This window comes from Ischnura elegans, chromosome 2, assembly GCF_921293095.1.
Source record: "Ischnura elegans chromosome 2, ioIscEleg1.1, whole genome shotgun sequence".
Lineage (NCBI taxonomy): Eukaryota > Metazoa > Arthropoda > Insecta > Odonata > Coenagrionidae > Ischnura > Ischnura elegans.
Genome location: NC_060247.1, coordinates 61,564,805 through 61,583,914, shown reverse-complemented (window position 1 = coordinate 61,583,914; position 19,110 = coordinate 61,564,805). Strand labels below are relative to the sequence as shown.

The 19,110-nt window shown below is 37.6% G+C and overlaps 1 protein-coding gene across 1 annotated transcript in view; it reads left to right on the top strand.

Annotated features, from left to right (window-relative positions):
* Positions 1–19,110, top strand: part of LOC124153830 (serine/threonine-protein kinase 32B) — a 550,681-nt gene that overhangs the window by 508,310 nt on the left and 23,261 nt on the right. Inside the window, exon 6 of the mRNA XM_046527209.1 lies at positions 12,526–12,615. Coding sequence (XP_046383165.1) covers positions 12,526–12,615 — 90 coding nt within the window. The remainder of the gene's footprint in view (positions 1–12,525; positions 12,616–19,110) is intronic.

Below are 19,110 nucleotides of genomic sequence, written 5' to 3'. Positions count from 1 at the left end.
GTAGAAATATTCTTCTGCTTTCATTTAATTGCGAATCGAAAACAAAATCAAATGATTTTTTCCAACGTGTGCGAAAGTTTTTTGACACCCCCAGAGATACAAAGATATGCTTGAAAGAAAGAGAAAAGCTTGTGATGAAGGCTGTTGCGTTGCACCCGTCAAGGTTTATTCGGAGTGAAGTAAACAACATTCCACTCCCCTTTTTGTGAGAGAACTACAGTGTCTTTGCTCCGATATCAGTTGAAAAACTTGGCATTTAAAAAGTATAGGTCGTTCATTGTTAAAAGTGCTATCGATACTGGCCTCAGGAATAAAATATAATAACCCCATTCATTTTTGTAAGGATGTTTACTTAAGCTTTTTTACGGCGTATTTGAAATTTAGACAATGTTACTTTATTTCTTTTGAAGGTTCGGTCGATTCTTTTTTTTTTTATCCAAATCCTTGATGCTGGATGATTTATTTTTACTTTTTTGAGATCAACTAATTTTACTTCTTGTAATTTTCTTGTTTTACTGGCATTTCCCTGAATTATTAACGACGGGGTTAGTATTACGTAAAATCGGAAGTAAGAGTTTTAGTTCCTTGTACAAATCCCGCCCCATTTCTGAGTGACTTTGCTCCGCGTACCCGTGAAGGGATTGATTAACCCGTCCCACATGGACGGCGTGGCGCTGTTTATGTTGGATTACGCGCCCGTCATTAATCGGCGTCACATCGCGTCACACTGCTTATACGAGCGTTATATTGATCTCGGAGCAGTCGCTCGCTCCCTTCCTCCTCTCCCACGACCACCCATCCACCCACCTCCCAGTCACCCCGCCCACCGCCAGACCCCACAGTCTCACGCCCTGCGACCTTATAAAGCCTTGAGCCTTGTAAACAACAATTTAAGCTGCTAGGTTTCACGACTGCGCGTACCAAAACAATGAACGTTTTCCGCGTGAGTCAAAAGAAATTTTCCATTATCGACGGCATTCAATCATTATTTATGGAACATGCTACGCATTAGCCAGTGTTTACTTTACGGAGTTACCCAAAGGTGCAGAAAAAGTACAAAAATTTCAGACGAAAAATCATTTGCCTTGCCCGGAATTCGAGCCCGAATCTCCCACATATGCGCCAGATGTCCTGCGCACGGCTTTTAAATATTGTCATTTTAAATGAAATCCTGAATCCGTTATTTTCATAAATATTTTTAGGCATTGCTATTGCATATACAATTACCATAGATACCTAAAATTAAAGGCCACATGGAAAACATATTAGTCATAACAAGATTATTGGTGGTGCATTTTTTCCAGCTCGATGAGGAGACTGATGAGCCATTTCCATGAAACTAACGTGTATAAATTTCAGTCACCGCATTTTTATGCTAGTAATTGAGATGAATAATGGGGTCAGAGGCCGAAATTATATTTTAATGTGGTTCTGATTCAATGGCGTCCCTTATGGTAGAACTCGTATTCATTCAGTATTACACTCCTAATCATATTTCAGTTTTAATGTATATTTTTACTGCGCAGGGGCTAGTATCGTCATTGTGTTCTTTCGTAATCAGAGGAATTGCAATTCAAAATAAAAAATGAATCGTGGAAAGTCCAATTTTTAAATTGCGGTCAATAGATAACAGGGAAAAGATAATATTAAAAACTTGTGTGAACATTGTATTTATTTCGTATTAAGGTGGATCTTTGTAAACTGACGCTGCATTTTCATTTTCGTAGAACGCATCATTCTCCCCCATTTTTCATCTCCACCTAGAGAAACTTTATATTATTCGCAGTGAGTACCTAGTCCCCAATCTTCCACTCATCTCTGTCCTTCTCTATCCAAACCATCCTAAAGCTTTCTATTAAACCTTTCTACTATTCACCACCACATAGTAAACTTTAAACTGATATCTGAAAAATAAGTTAACAAACAAATTTAATTACTTTATAAATGCATGTGCAGAAAACATTTTAAATGCTTTCCGATGTAGTGATAATAGTTACGTTTAGTTAAACTCGGTTCTCAAGGAAAAGTGGAATTTTTATGGATATCAATATTCAAACCATGAGTTACCATCTAACTCATCTTACTCTATGCCTATCCGGTACTTTTTTGTTTCGAGCTGTTTCATCTTCCCTTCATATGGTGTTTAATATCAATAAACAACAAACACGATTTAATAAATAGTCTGAAGATATTGAATAGTCATCAAAACAATGGTTATTATTTATAAGATTTTTGAGTAGAGAAAAAATTATTTTAGATAAAAATTATTAAGTTATCTGATGAGTAAAAATTATAACTCAAGAACACCAAGTTAAAAAACAAGTTTTCAAGATAATATTAACCATGCTTACCGTTAAAATCAAAAGTCTTAATCGAAATTTCGTTGAAAAAACCCACACAAAAGTTTTAAAAATCTGGAAATCACCCTCGATTCAAAATCATTAGCTTATGTACCTTATCTATCCCCTTTGGTGTTTAGGGATTACTGATGGATTATTGATTAATTTTAGCCCCCGATTGACAATGAAAAGTATCTTTCAAGAAACAAGATTTCTTTTATTGGCACAAAAGTGTCAACGTTGCATCTCCAGTGCTTGTTTTTTTTCCTTTATTCTTTTAATTTCCCAATTTCCCCTTTTCCAGCTTTCTCGCTCCTTATCTCGCGTATAAAATCCTTCCATCGAAGCTCGCTTCCAACCGTTCTACACCGAGTTTCATCCCTTCCTCCCTTAGGCTGCCTGTCGTCTCTGGAGAGAAGCGGTTGGTGGGGCCCTTCTACAAACAAGTCCGCATGCATATTTCATCCATCGGAGGAAATACGCCATCCCCTCGCGGCTCAGGCGTGACGTCGTTGGCATCGTATGTGTGTATGCGTTTCATATTCCCCGTGCGTGCTTTATTGCCACGATGAGTGGGTGACTCCAAACTGGTAGATTATCCTCCTTTAGGAATGAGGGCGGAAAAGGTTCGAGAGTTCATCCGCATAGAGTTCTGGATGCCTCCGACGCAGAGTACACTCATTTCGCCATTGTGAGTGCCTCGCTTTTGTGCGAGGTTGTTATATTTTTTGTCTTGTTTCCGTGGCAGCTTGGGAACGCTCTTGCCAGAACTAATGTGTACATTTGCGAGCGTCGAGAGTCCCAAAAGTGTAGCACTGACGCACAAGGCATTTTTTTCTCTAGAAAAGCGAAGCTATACCTATATGAAGAAAGCGAAGTCGCGGCCTCGTCTTAATCGAAGAGAATGACTGCGGTAAAATGTGCTCTGAATGCTCTCAGAGAATTAATTGTGCTAGGGAAATTTTCTGCTTCTCTAAATTTCTCACGGGAGGCTCTTCATTCTGGGAACGAGATGTAATTGTGTTTTTGACTGAGCGAATCTTCATTATACAAGGTACATTCTATATGTAAGTGCGCTTAATGTTTCTTCACTTATGAAAATCTGTTTTTTTAATAAATAATATAAGAATGTTCCATATTCAACATAAATTAACGATTTGAACAGCAGATACATGGGGTATGGTAATCCTTATGACCAGGGAATATTTAGCAGTACTCTATTTATGGAATGTTATTAAAATCTCACTCACAGTCAGCGCCATTATTTAAGTAGGCAATTAGATTTTAAATATTCCTGAAAAACTTATATTTTGACTTTGACTGTGATGGAAAAAATTTTGGCCTTGCGATACTTTGCGAAAAAAATAATTCAAAACCTAAAAATGCGTGATAATATGTATCGCATGAATCACGCTTAGGCATCTTCCATGCGTATACGTCTGATAAATGAATGCATATATTTCGGAGTTATAATTTATGATAGACAGGAGTAAGAGAATTATTTAGCCCCAGACATTTACAGTTTTAGTATACTGGCGTACGGAGGAACTATAACCTCTAGTTAACGATCCGATGCATTATTTAATTTATATTCATCGATGCGATCTTTTTTACAAAATTTTGACGAAGTATATTGTGGAGATAGCACAGAAATAGAAAATCTCGCCGTCTCATTTCATTCTCTGTTGTATATTTACAGATGCTCAATATTATAGTTCGTGGCTTGTTTATGCATCCATTGCTTCATTGCAGTTCTCTGAGTAAAATAGTACTTAGCCATTGCCTGCTGTGTGTAGAAAATTTTCAAATCGCGAAAACACTTTCGTCTTCCTATAGTAAGCTCATACTATTTCGATAAGTTCGTTAAGAAGGTAAATAATGTTGTTAAGAAAGTCAGAATATAATTTTTTCAATCATTGTATCATGTGAATATTTGACTCTAGCGTAGAGCTCTACCTCGCTCATTTATGCTTCTGACTTTTAATTGAACATGAATGTTATACTGTAAATTTAGAATTATACTAAGGCTATGAGGTCGAATGCCAGCAAAGTTATTTCTTTTTCTGATTCTGGTGTTTACGTGAATGTGCGCTTTATTTCATTTATTTCCCATTTTTTATTAAACTCTCATTTCAATTCAGTTCTTAGCGTTTAACTTATTATATCAGTAATTTATTAAGTTCCATTCATTCGGGTTTCAATTCAACCTTCCCATAAAATGTTTGAGAACCAACATTTTAAATTGGCAGCACTCTATTTCTTCCCTTTGATAATCCGTAATTACTTCAACCTTTTAAAAGAGGTATTTTGCACTTAAATGAGCTCAATGCTTAACGTCAAATGTTAGGATGCGGTAATTTTCAGAATTGAAGTCCCTTATTTTTTCCCCTATTACTTGTAATTCAGTAATGTTTCTTTTTTTCTACAGTTGTTCATGCATACATCTTTTCATTTCGTGCCTCCGCGTTCAAAGCGTCTTCCACCTTATTCCGTGCGTTGAAAAGCCACTTGGCGCGGCGAAAAGGGCCTGGCCTTTCTCTTAAGAACACATCCCCTCACGCGCAGGATCGTCTCGCCTCGACGGATGCAATTCATGACCGCTTTTCAAATTCCCACCTCCGCCCTTATCGCGCTCCCGCTCTTGGTAAGCCGACAAAAATCTTTTGAATTTCTTCTCTCTCGCTTCCCCTCCCCAATCTACCCTTCCTTTCTCTTCCACCGCTATTGGCTTTTCCTCTTGCGAGTTAGGCACCCTTCTCTTCCCTGCCCCCGTCAGCCTCCGCGCAGTGGGCGAAGTTCACTGACAATGAGTCTCCCACCACTCCCTTGCAGCGGCGAGTTTTTAAGTTTCCGGAAAGCAACTTATGTGAACGCGATTGAAATTTCATAGAAGCACGATGGAGGATGCCTTCATTAGGATAGGATAGGTTCACGGGAAACAGTCTTTCCCTCTAAAAACGACTCCGAATTGGTCATGATTCTGCCATTCACTATTTATAAATGTAGCTAACTATATTTCGTGTGATTTTTTCCCAAGACTTTGATCTCTTTCTATTTCTCTCTCCATGTCAATTTAATATCTTAAATCTTCGTGAATGATTGTATAATGATTATTGCACTTTTAGAATTTCCATTTGGTTCCCAATATTCTAAGTTCATCATGGTAAGTTTTCTTATTTTTGGGTGTTTTTATTTAAATTTAGTTCCTTTTCTATTTCAAGATAATGCGATAGTTTATTTTGATGGCTGAGAAAATGTTTTTCACTTTTTTGAGGAATTTTCAAGGTGCCTGATTACAGTCAACATCCTATTATGAAAAGTGTAGGATTTTATTCTTGTTCCGGCCCGTATTTTCTTAATACTTTTTTCTCTAAATGCCGTGAGTATTTCTGCCATTATGACTTCAGTTTCTTTTATTACTGAAGTCAACGGAAATTTTTTCCATACGTTACTCGAATCGTAATTAAAGTTGTTCGTCAACCCTCGAAAACTCTAACTTTAGATTTAGAAATAAAATTTTAGAAATACGAGTGCTAAATTAAAATCAATTAATTTTACCAAAAAATTATACTTCTATGCTAGCGAAGACTACACCTATCATGAAATTAAAATCCAAACAGAAAATTGATATATAATAGAAAACCTTTGAACAGTTAAATCGTGTTGGGCGCTATACTGTGGAAATTTACAATTAGTTTTTGTGAAAGAGTAAAAAATATGTATTCTTTATGTTTTCCTTTCCACAAGCTTTAATGCAATTGCGAAAGGTACTCAAAGGTCTGTAAATACTTCACTGATTTAACAAAATATAATTTTGCACAGATACAAATCAGCGGTTGGCATCAAAAGTTAAAGACGATGGATTGATACAACAGAAAACTACTTCTTAATTTCTTTTATCTTGATTCATAGAATTTCTACAGGTGTATGTATAATTTATAATTCGGTATGAGACCGATTATTTCAAATCCCTTTGCTAAATATTGAGAGTGAATATAGTTGAATGTTATATATAAGTGAATATGTAAGTATGTACAGTTGCATTAAAGTGAATATAGTAAATTGAGAGAATAATTATTTGCTATTATTGCTCGAGGAAATTCTTCGGGGAAATAAAATTACTCTGAAAAAAATTCTTGCGATATATGATAGTTTTTTTCTGGGAAATAGATGGATTAGTGATGGCACTGCATCCGCCCGTATTTACTCAGTTACGTTTTGTTGTTCCAGGAAGGCGAGTCGTGACGGTTGGTCTATCGGAAAGATCCCGCGACCTTGAACGGCCGACTTTCATTCAACTTCCCTTTAGCTTATCCGAGCGGCGCCGATGTAATTTCTGAAGGCAGATGCATTATATTGCCCCCATATCTCATCTTTTTCCTCCTCGGAACTCGCTATATATACCCCCCCTTACAACCCGCCTAATTTCCCGGCACGCCTTCCTTCCTTCTTCTCGACCCCAAACCCCCCTCTCTTTATCATTTCCCACCCCCACCCATCTGTTCATCCCTCTGCACGTCCATTGAGGCTATATCCCCTTCCCTCACCTCCACCTTCATTACCACCAATTCTTTTCCTTCTTGCCCATGCGTATATCCCACAGCCAGCCTCTTATATTCCCCCACTCCCAAGTGGATTTCTCTTCAATATCCCCTCCCATAAACTACTCCCATCCACGTTTCCCTCATCACGGAACTTCTTCAAATCTTCTCTTATCCGTTCAGTAGCTTCCTCCTTTCCTCCGGCTGGCTCAATGAGATCCTCCCTCCCTTTATCCATCCTCCTTCTTCGTCGCCTTGCGTTTCTCTGATCCGTCTCATCTTCTCCTCACCGCTGAATCTTTTCAATTGATACCAGTATGAGGGATGGTTTTTTTAATGTCTTAGTAACATTTTACGGAACAGTAAATCCGGAGTCAACAAATTCATCACTGTAAGTTGAAATGAAAGGTAGTTGCACTTTTCCACAATAAGAAATGTGAATGATAAAGCAAAAATGAATTATGTCGAATGTCGACTACATCATTCCTGAATCGGTTTAACTTATTAAAACTAAGCGTTGCTGTGAAGTAGTTTGCTTTGCACGAACTTCTAAATGTCATTTAAATTGCAAAGCGGAGTTTTTGTAATGTCTAGGTAACATTTTACACACTGGCATTAATCCGAAGTGAACGAATTCATCATTTTAAGGCCACTGCTTAAACTAAGCGCTGTTATAAAGTACAGTACAATCTCGGTAATCCGACAGATATGCAACCGTGGCATAGACTGAATTTCGAAAACACCGAATTATTGGAACCGTACAGGATACAAACTTGATGCACAAAAACTTTTTAAGATATAATTTTATAAGGTATAATTAAATACTTATAGTGTCGCCAACTCTCGTTACAGCTCAGGGTGTGTGCCAAGGTAGAAAGCCAAATTAATAATAACAATAATAATAATAATGTAATATTTTTGATGGTCAATATTGGAGCCTTTTAGTTAGTTACCTTGGAGCCTTTAGTGAAACTTATTGTGAGCCATTTTTGAAAATTTGATGAAAGGAATATTTTTTCTTTAGCCTTGTTTTCAAGGTTACTAAATGTCGTCTCTACCATGTTATAGAATGGAACGTTATAAACTGATAATATAAAAACAGTGCTTTAAATTTAATGGTAGATTGATTCACCGGTTGTAGCCAAGATTATTAAAAATGGCTTATGTAAATGTGCTTGTATTTAAAATTGATCACAAAAGTCGCACTACCCAGAATTTTTTCTTAGCATCAAAAATTATTACGAAAGGGGGTTGAACCACGAGAAAATATAGAATAGTTTTGGTTGTCAGAATTATAAATGTGAAAGGCATTAATAATAAACAAGATAATGCCAACCATGTTGAGAATCATGGATACGTCGGTGAGCTACGGCTAGTGAGAAGCGTCGGTTTTTACCATAATGTGAACTTTACCATCACTGGAACCCATCAGTTGAAGACTCTTCTTGAAAAACTTAATTTGTTTCATCCTCGGTGTTAAAGTTTCAAGACCAGTTTTGTTTTTGCCGTTTGTTTTTATTTTCTCCCATTCTATTTCCACGGCTATTCACGCTAAGGTTTTTCCCTAGTCAATCATTGAAAATTAAAAAAATATATAATCGTAAAGAGCAATGCATGTTTTAATGCTATTAAAGGAATGACAGATTTTAAAGGTAAGCCGAAGTCTCCATTTAAGTCCAATTGTGACAACGTCCTCTTTTAATATCGTGCAAATCATTTTTCTCGTGCTGGAATTCTAACAAGACAAGCTCTTTAATTTAAATATAATCTCGCTTTTCCCCCACGGAATTAAAAGCTGAAAAAATATATAAATAATTATCGTTTGTGAGTGAAACAGGTGGCATTACTTCCATTCATAAATCTTTATTCACTTGGCCTTTTGGCATCCTTGAATCATTACATGAGATTACCTGTAATACTAGAACTAACGGTTTAACGGAATGAGGTTCTGTAGTTATCTTCCGATTCGTATCTTGAGCTAACTGAGTTCGACTGAAATTCTATTTTCTAATATTTAATCTGATCGTATTTGGAAATACTTCATGTCCTCTCATTGTTAGTCTCCATTTTCGAATGAAAAGAATCCATTCATCAAACTAATTACATGAGTTTAAATGTGAAATTCGACCTAGAAAGTGTAGACGCCTTGGTATGGACAACATCCCTCTTTATGAATACTTGCTTACTTGCTTATGAATACTTGCTTACTTATGCTTGGAAGGAAGTAGCCAAAATTTCATTTTTACTTTACCTTCAACAATAGTCATCCTTCATGGGTTCGTATTATGCATTATAGGGAGGATTTGTAATTTATAAGGTCCGTAAGATAATTATTTTAAATAGAAATCCCTAATTATGTTAATGTTGATCCTGATTTTAGATTTTTCAAAATTTTCTATTTTTAATACATGGAAATTTTATATCACTGGGAAAGAGTTCTTTATTTGCAGGAAAAGAATTTATATTCAATTTATCACTTTTTAGATCACTGAATATAACGTCTTTAGGACCTAACACCGAGTTATATTTCGAGTTCCTATAAGGTATTTCTTGCTTTAATGGCAAACTTTATCTTTGGAATAAAGTGAAAAGCTAATCTTAAATTTACATTGACCTAGTTCGTAACAAAGTTGCCGTATGCACTCGTGAAAGGAACAATATGAATTTAGATGCAAAACTCGTAAGAGACAAAAATATCCTTAGAGTTTGCTTTGACTGTTGATTAAAAGTCAAAATGCCATAAAGGTGCAGATATGCATAGCATTACCCCGTGCACTAAGGCTAATTATTCCACATCAAAATTTAAAAGTCCTTTTTTCTAATAAAAAACACACAGCGCTCCGATATTAAGTCACGTCACGAGCGGTTGAATGCTTCAATTTCAATTCAAAAGGGATTAAAAGATTTTATTATTCTTGCTGATTTGACGATTTATTTTTCTTCCTTTTTTTATCCCGCTATATCTTTCGTCTAATTCAAAGGAAGTATACTCCAAATCCGGGTGATCCGAAAATATTTTTTGCATCTCTAATCCGTATCCTCCATAGGACCTCTTACCATATTGTGACTTCTTTCTTTTTTTCCATTATTCTGTGTACTCGCTTTCCGAAATTTACTTCTCTGCTCTATTTTCTTGAAGTATGCTTATCCACGTGTGTACACCTTATATAATTTTCTCCTTAAACGTGGCAAGGAAATCTTTTGGACGAAAGGAATTTGTGAATTTTTACTGCCTATTTCAGCGTGGGAATGTTTTTACAAGTGGGTCATTGCTATTCTTCTTGGCCCTCATCCTCGCCAAAGCAGCTGGCAAAAGCTATGAAATTCATGTCCAATATTTTTTCAAGTTTCTCCTTTTGAATTAAATACACACCATAGTCCCTCTTTTGATAACAAAGAGTTTTAATCAAATTAAGTTCCTCGAAGTACTCAGATGATGCTTCATTGGTAGAGTCAAAATATTATGATATTTAAATTCGTCAAATATCACAACTTCAGTTGAAGGCATTTTCATGAACGGTATTTCATATTCAAAAGTTAATTCGTCAGTTAGAATTTGATAAGTGAATAAGGAATGCATGTAATTTCAATTCATGTTTAGTAGAAATCACTGCCTTGCTCTAAGGTACTCCTATTATTCAGAAGATAAAAATAAATAATTTTAGGTGTCCCGAATAACGCTGCAATAAAAAACTTGTAATATATATTTTTTCCCCAAAATTTTCCCGTGCATATCCGATGAGGTTGTAAGATTTACAATGTCATTTTTGCCGTGAAAAGAAGATAGTGGTGATTCTCACATCTACTGATCCAAGTACTCCTTTACAATTTACGTCTTTCATTTCAGCTTAAATGACATTTTAGTATTATATTTTCAGACTTTTAAGCTGTTTAGAAAAAAACTGGGAGCGAAATTGTGTTCAATTGGAAATTAAATATTTTTATCGTTGGAAGATATCCTTTGTGAGTAAAAACTTTCAAATGCAGGGTGAATAATTCGCGCATCCTCAAACAAGAATGCTTGAATTGGGAGGTAGCGCAGAGGTATTGCCTGGCTCTCTCTCCCTGATTGCGTGAAATTCACGCGCATTTTGCTTAGTGCGGGGTGTGCTCTTTCCTAAACCAAACCTTTATTCCTTTCCTAAACCTTTCTTCTGACCAAAACAACATTTGGGTTGAATTGAGGGTTAGGGTAGTTTGGTGGGGCCAAGATCCAACCAGGTAAAAAATATACTGCAACAGGTCATACCGGTAGGGGTGGGCTCCTGCTGTGACTGCCGTCTCCCGAGGACCCAGATTATCTCTCGGAGTCCGAGGAAGGCCTTGGAAAAGGGTCGCGCTCAACCATTGCTTAGGTCCAATATACCTTGCTGGATCTTGGCCCCACCAAACTACCACTACCCCTTTGCTATTCTTTATCGCATAGTCGGAATCCTTGCTCCTCTGATCTAGTACGCTTACGTTCAGCGTCGGAATCCTTAATTAAGAATTCTCAATCGCCGAAATTATTTCAAAAGCTCCCCAGATCCGAGTTAGTCATTAAGTGTTCCAAAGATTGTTTCACTTCCCATTACTCAAGGTTGTTGAAAATTTCAAAATATCTCATCGTCTACTTGAAGTTAAGATGAAAAGAGAAAAATCAATAATTCGTCGTCTTTCATCGCCGGTATGGATTCGATAAAACTCTCGTTTAGTAATTAGAGGTTAAATCATTGTTAAATATTTGTCCTAAATCCGTGCGGCTGCTTTATTTTTCGATTGATTCATCACATTCTAGTTATTTTTTGTGCCTGGCATGAGTCGAATCATTAATTACATTCACGATACTTAGCATTTTTCCGGCTGGGATTATGAGAACAAGAGGTCAAGGTCACCGTGTTTTTCATTAGAATACGTAGACATCTTTTGTCTCCGATAACCTCCTGATCTCCCTCATTGACAAATTCGAGTAGCTTTTAGTTGCCATACCGATGAATATACTTTTCTTTTTAATGGATCTTCCATTTCGTTTAAAAAACATTTGTCAGTTTTATTGTAAATTGGGGAGTAGAAAAACGCCCCGAGTACTTTTCAAATGTAACTCGGTAACACGCAGCACGCAATTTAGACCAATTAGTAGCAGTTACAGGTGTATTTTAAATTTAACCTCACATTAAAGAGTACTCTCCACTTCGCCTTGTCAGTATTTGATTTTTTGGTAGTCTGCCCGAAAATGCGCGAACCCTTTGCAAGGTTGTTCGAGACACCCTGAGATGAAAGCTTCGAGGCCCCACCCTTTCTCCGACATGAGTTGAGCCAAATTTAGGTCATCTCTTCGCAGTAGTAGTCAAGGGATGGATTGAACGGAGACTCATTCATTTCAACTGTGTAATTAGTGACGAATTTTAGGAATCCTAATTGATCTCGGTTTTCGCGTCGGTGCGTCCTCGTATCTCCCATGGTTACCTGTGTAATTTTCTCTCGCTGATGTCGATGGAGTATTAACGTCAGTCACTTTAATACCACAAAATCCATGCTATTTGTGGTTTTTAGTGCTAATGCCGAAGGTGGTATATTTTATGCCTCTTCAAAAAATTTATCTTGACATTCGTGTAGGCAGCTTATTCCACTTGCATCATTAAATTTAATATTTTTTTCTAATCCAGGTCATGCCCACATCACGGACTTCAATATTGCCACGGTTCTCTCCGAGGGGCAGTTGGCTACCTCTATGTCTGGCACCAAACCATACATGGGTGAGTACTACTGTAATCCATCTTTGTAATAATTGGTTGATTGATGTAACTTTTGCAGTATAGCCAAATCTTTGCACTATTTTTTTGCATTGAAACAGTGCATAGTAATGATGATATTAAATATTTTTTACCAATCCCCTGCAATTGAAATGATCGTGATTTACGTACATTAAAGCATTTTATTATAATCTTGGTTTACGTGTGTCTTTGAATGCTACTCATTGTATTGTACTATTGTAGAATGATAGGCGATTCATATTTTAAAGGATTTCAATGACAGTGACTATATTTTAGACAAACCATACCGCATTACTGCTGATAGTGAACCAATCAATCATTTCTGTAAAACAGACGATCTCGCGTGTTGTGGTTAAAAAACATCTTTCATAATACAAATGAAGTCTCTCTATTCACCTGCTAAATTGGTTCATATCTTAATTATGACAATCGATATTGGAATAAAGTATTAGTTTTTCCTGATATATGGGTGTAGGAAATTGGTTTGTGAGTCATGTCATGTCATGTCTGAATGAGGCCCGCTGACTTTTCTTGTAACTACTTAATCGATTCGCTTAGTATGGAAAACACTTTTCTCAGTTTATTTTTTCTTCCTCACTACCTGATTCTTTGCAGAATGCGAATTTCTTTCTTGAACCTTGCGCACGCTCATAAGCCATTCTCTTGCGTAGTTTGAGTGAGTCTTATCCCGAAGTGTAATCGCAAATCGTCTTTTAATGAATCGCACATGATGGACACTCCACACACTCCTCGTAAAATTGGCTCAAGAACCTCCCTCATTAGCCTAATGAAGGTTCCATTTCTGTGCATGACAAATGAAATGCAACCATGAGTTGCGCGTGCAATTACTTTTGGAACGAATTTTACATCCGCATCGTGCATTTTTGGAATGAAGAAATTTAAAGTTTGAAGTTGCATTTATTGGAAATCCTAGTCGAGGAGAAAGTTGTGTTAAAGTGATTCATTTTTCAGTCGTTTCAAGATATTTTTTGCCGTTAAAAAATAATGTCTCATTTTTATCATTGTTTCCATAGTGCATTTCACTACCTTTTTGTGAATACGTGCAGCTGAGAATTATTTGTGCATTTATATCATGAAAATATGACGTCATTATTAGCATTATCCCTTTCATTTATTCGTAAAAAAATACCCATAATCATGACTTCAAATTGGCGGAGAACGAGAGTATATTAAGAGGAGGCATAACCACAAATTGACCGGTCTATTTTATGACATCATAATATCTCATAACTTAGACTAACATCTTGAAATGTTCAAGATACATAGAGTTAACCCTTTTCGATTTTTTACTTCAGTAACTCATCTGTAAATCGTCCCCATTTGAGATGCAATAAAATACAAGCCTATCGCCTCATTTTGTTGTGATTCATTCTAGCACTTTGTTTGCTCTTATTAGCTTTTGTCTCGGAGAAAAAAATTGATTCGAATGAATATTTTTTTATGTAAAGAGGAAAAAAATGAATTTCGTAGGGTTTACTCGGGGCACCTAAAATTTTCATGATGATAAAGATGGCTCTAAATTTGCTAGCTTTACTTCACCAATGATGAGTACACTCAAAGAGATTTAATTTGACTTATTATAGTATTCTACCGATCAAGGTAGGCTTACATGGAGTACTTAAGAAGAATTCTGGGGGCATGCCCGTCCATCAAGCACTTCCTTTTTCAATTCACAATGACGTCTACTCCCTTTAATTCTATCTAAAAGTCCTATTCTCTTCCTTCCCCTCCCTCGTTTACCTAACATTCTACCCTATGACACCGTTTTCAACATCCCCTTCCCACTAAGTTATCCCTCCATCCGTACCTTCTGTCTCCTCCGTGTATCATTTAAAAGTGCCTCTCCTCACCCACCATGTCCAGCACCTCGTCCTGCCTCCTCTTCTCTGTCCATTTCACTTTCTCCATTCTTGTTCATACCCACATCTTGAATTCCTCCAATCTTCTCTCGTCCTCCTTCCTTATGTCCACGTTTCCGCACCGTAGAGAGCCAAACTCCACATCAAACTTTTTACTAACCTTTTCTCAAACTCTTACATAACGATCCTCTCAGAAGCTCCTTCCTGTTCATGAACGCCTCCTTTGCTATTGCCATTCGCTTCCTCATTTCCTTACTACTGCATCCGTTTTCCTCTAATGTGCTGCCTAAATAGTTAAATAGATCTACCTGCTCAAGTTTTTCCCCACCTACTTTTATCTTGAGTCTCACATTCCTCGCTCGCAATGCTTTACAAAACCGCATTCCCTTGGTTTTCTTGTGATTAATCCTCATCCCATACTCCTCGCACCGCTCGTCTAACGCATCCACTAGAGCATGCAGTCCCCTCGCTGACTGGCTAATCAGCGCCTGATCATCCGTAAACCTTACCGATTTAAACTTCATTATTTCCACTTTCACTTCAGCTTCCAACTCGCCCCACGCTTCTCTTACCATCTCCTCAGGGTATACGTTAAAAAGCCACCATCAAAACTATGAAGCTCACCATCTCCTCGGAGCCAATGCTTGCCCACCAAGATTCTCGGTCTCCTACCCTCACTTGCGCAGTCTGCGCCATATACAGATTACGAATCATCCGTCTATCCCTCCAATCTACACCTGTTCGCTTGAGAATATCTATCAACTTTACCCAGTTCACCCTATCAAATGTTTTTCAAAATGCTTTTCCACAAAATAGACACAAACGTGCTGGTCATATTCTAGGCTCCTCTCCACGAGGGACCTCAAATTTCTCTTGCATCACGAGTTGACTTCCCTTTTCTATAACCAAACTGATCTTCCCCCAAATACTCTTTTGCCCTGGCCTCTACTCATCTCTCCAATATCTTCGGTAACTTTTTCGCCGCTATTAGGCTAATAGTCCTATAATCTCCGCATTCCACAGCATTCTTCTTCCTCAGTAGCTTAATTCAAACCGTCTTCACGAAATCCTCCTGCTAACATCCCTCCGGTACTAGTTCGTAAAACATTTTCTTGCTATCCTTCCCTAGATTCTTCAGAAGCTCACCCGGGATATTGTCCACCCCCACTGCTTTATTTGCCTTCATATCACAAAGTGCTCTCTCGATTTCCGAATCTAAGATCCACGGCCCAAGATTATCCTCCTCCACAGCACTTTCCTCCTCTAAAGTTAATCTCTCCGGACTGTTTCTTCCGTCATACACATCCTCCACGTATTCTTTCCATCTACTCTGTCCCTCTTCTCGCTCGGTCAGCATCCTCCCATCTTTAGTCTTAATTTTAGACATGGCTTTACCTCCTTTGCCGCCCAATAGTGACTTAAGAGGCTCATTTGGTTGTACTCCATGTTTTCAGGGAAGAGATAGTTGGTAGGGTTTCCCACTTCCATTCCAACAGTGCTTTTTACGTGACCCAATCACGTGGACTACCTTTCGTCGGGCTCCTACCCTTCAACCTATCTGGCATGGGTTGCCTTAAGGAGTAATTTAGTATTAATTCCGCCAGCTTTAAGGGTCATAGGAACGCGTAAGCCTTTCCACTGCCATAAGGTTGTAGGCCAAGGGAAAGGACTCAAAGATATAAGTAAAAAATACGCCTGGTCGAGCGTATTTTTTCTTCCTCGTTATTAATCATGCCTCAAATTAGATTGTGTTCATTTTTATGCGAGAATTTTTACGTAGGTAACAGAATTAAAGTATTTATTGGCCGGTCATTTAGTCAGATCGGGTTATATTTCGGTGCTCGCGCTTTAAACGTAGGTAATCTCTTTTTTCTCTCATATTTTATTTATAATTGCCTCTTGGAGTATAGCAAAAAGTTTATACGTGGATTTTCTTTCATATTTCATGTTTTTTAATAAATATATTTGAAAATCTGCAACATCAAGTTTCTTGGAAAGTTTACTTTAAATCACTTTTTATCACAATCCGTCGTATTCAGATGCTCACAAACCCATGCCGCTTATCCTTGCCCATTTAAAGTCTCAACCAGGGAAATAAATCCCGAGGGGCGAATTTTTTTAGGAGGCGGACATCTCGTTAACTACTCAGCACTTCCCTAATGCGCGGCGTGATTCTCCGAAGTCTTTCTTCGAAGTTAAATCGAGCTTATTTCGTTTCCGAAACAATGCTAGCGTCGTCGGAAAGTCTAGAGGGAATGGAGAGCAAAAACAGCCTTATCACTCCGCTCCATTGCATCCTGCGCCATCTATCCTCTAGTTTTCCTCGGTCTGATTCATGGAGGACGTGTTTATCCCTCTCGAGTTACGTTGTCCTTCCCAGTTTGTAGTAACTTGTACCCTCAACCCAGTTCACCCGTCCTTCCATGCATCAGATTCTTATCAGACCCTTCGCAGCGCTTTCCCGTGGGAGATAAAGACGATCTTTTACAATTCTCCCTCTCGGGCATGGGCATGCACTGCACATGTCGTCGGCGCCGGGTTCTGTTCAATCTTTCGCGGTATTGTCGAGGGAGCGCCGCGGGAAATGGAGTCGCTCCCGGGTTTTAAGTCCCAGCAGGACAAACTGACATGAAATTGACCGAGTGGCGGAGGTTAAATCGCTTACAGGGGATGGTGATAGGAGTCGGCATACGATCCTCCATCGCTCCCTGAGGAACCCGCGTGCGTATTCCGTCACCGATCGCCCTACGCATCAAATCTGTAGGGAACTGGTACAAGACAGGCGTTGTTGAAAGCATCCGTATCGACTGGGGATTTGCATTTTTTTCCGCTTCTTTAGAATTCGATTGTGACTGTCGAGTGTGTTGAACATGCTGGCCAATCTGTCTTCGAAACGAAAAACATTGGTTTGTATAAGATTTATTTGCCGTGTAAAATTTCATTTTGATTCGTTTGTAGTCAGGTACGGATCAGACGGATTGTATCTTATCCTTTGATATGACATTAAAATACATTAGTATTACGTTTGGCTCCAGCTCAATGAACACGTATAAATATTGAAATCTCCCATCTCTGAAAAGGAGAACAAATGGCTTTAATTTTAAAGATGGTTTCTTCACGGAAAAAGTATTTAGAAATAAGCATAAGAACCTCAAACTGATTTATTTCACCCTGAAAATTGTAAATTTGTGAAAAATTGAGCATAGACCAAAAAAAACTTGTCTTGGAACTGGATTAAAAAGCTGTTAATCTCCTCTCCTTAAATATATTTCTTCTTCATATGCACTCATTCATAAATTGTGGTGATGCCTATGTCATAATATAACTTTATCTTAAAATAAGTTTCAATAATCATAAGCAAAGAGGAAATAATTAAACTCTGTATGGATCTAGGAATGCATAAATAACTTTTCTTTAGAAGGCATTTTTAATATCAGAAAATGCTTTGTTCCCCAGTTGCGTAAATGCAGTCTAACTTCATTTGAAGATATGGAAATTTTTTAATAAAATAATTGAAATTCCTGGTTCGACGGTAATTTTCGTGCAATTCTGTTTAAAATCTTTCGAACTTAAAACGCTGTGCTTTGAAGTAATTCAACCGGAATTCATTGTATTCACACATACATCGTCTTTTTTTTCAATGAAAATGTGTGACGTGAGGTTCGTTTACATGGCTCTCTTAATCACAACTCTGGATGATGTTGGAATTGTTACGTCTGATTGTGCAGTACCATATCTCATTTCAGTATTTTATTACTGCTAGTTAAACCCTATTTAAAACGCATCAGGTAAGGTATATTAGATCGAGGAGAAGTTCAGTTCATATAGCACTAAAGCCTTGAGGCACTAATCATTTCTTTGAAATTTCCTGCTTAGTGAAGTCTTAAGTATCTATGCATTGCAAAAAATGTCGTATTGCAGTCTGATCATAAAATTACGCTGTAGCAAATATAAAACCTTTAAAAAAACACGTAGAAATTGATATAATTTTCATGGCGAAGTTAATGTTTTACGTAATCCGTGTGAACCGTAAAAATAAAATCATATGGGTAAAGGGTTAAACATATTATAAAACTTCAAGGTTAAATAATTAAAATTTTATTTACACTCACAATTTTTTAAATTAAAACATTAATTAAAAAATAGCTATCAGAGGTTTTAATGAGCTACGCTTAGGATTAAACGGTTCACTTTCGTAATTATCGCTTAAAATACTGGTATTTGAACATGCATTGAGAGTGAGAGTGAACTTTTTAGCTCCTCATGCGAAGAATTCAAATCAAGAAATCCTCGCTTGGTTGCATCCCGGAGTCTTCTAATGACGCGGTAAATACCCGTCCGCTGAGCCTCTCATATTTCGCGCTGAGACAGCGAAATCGTATGGTCGATCAGATTGGATTTCTTCGACTTTTTTTGTGCAATCAAAGATTCAATCAGCCGGAGTTCAGCAGTCTGGCAAATCACTCGCCTCTCCACTCTCTATTTGCTCCTTCGTTAGCCTCACCGTTTCTTCCTACACACTTTCTACCTCATTATTCATCGAATTTACCCTCTCAGCCCTTCGAACTTTAAATGTATCCCGTTAACCTTTCAGTCT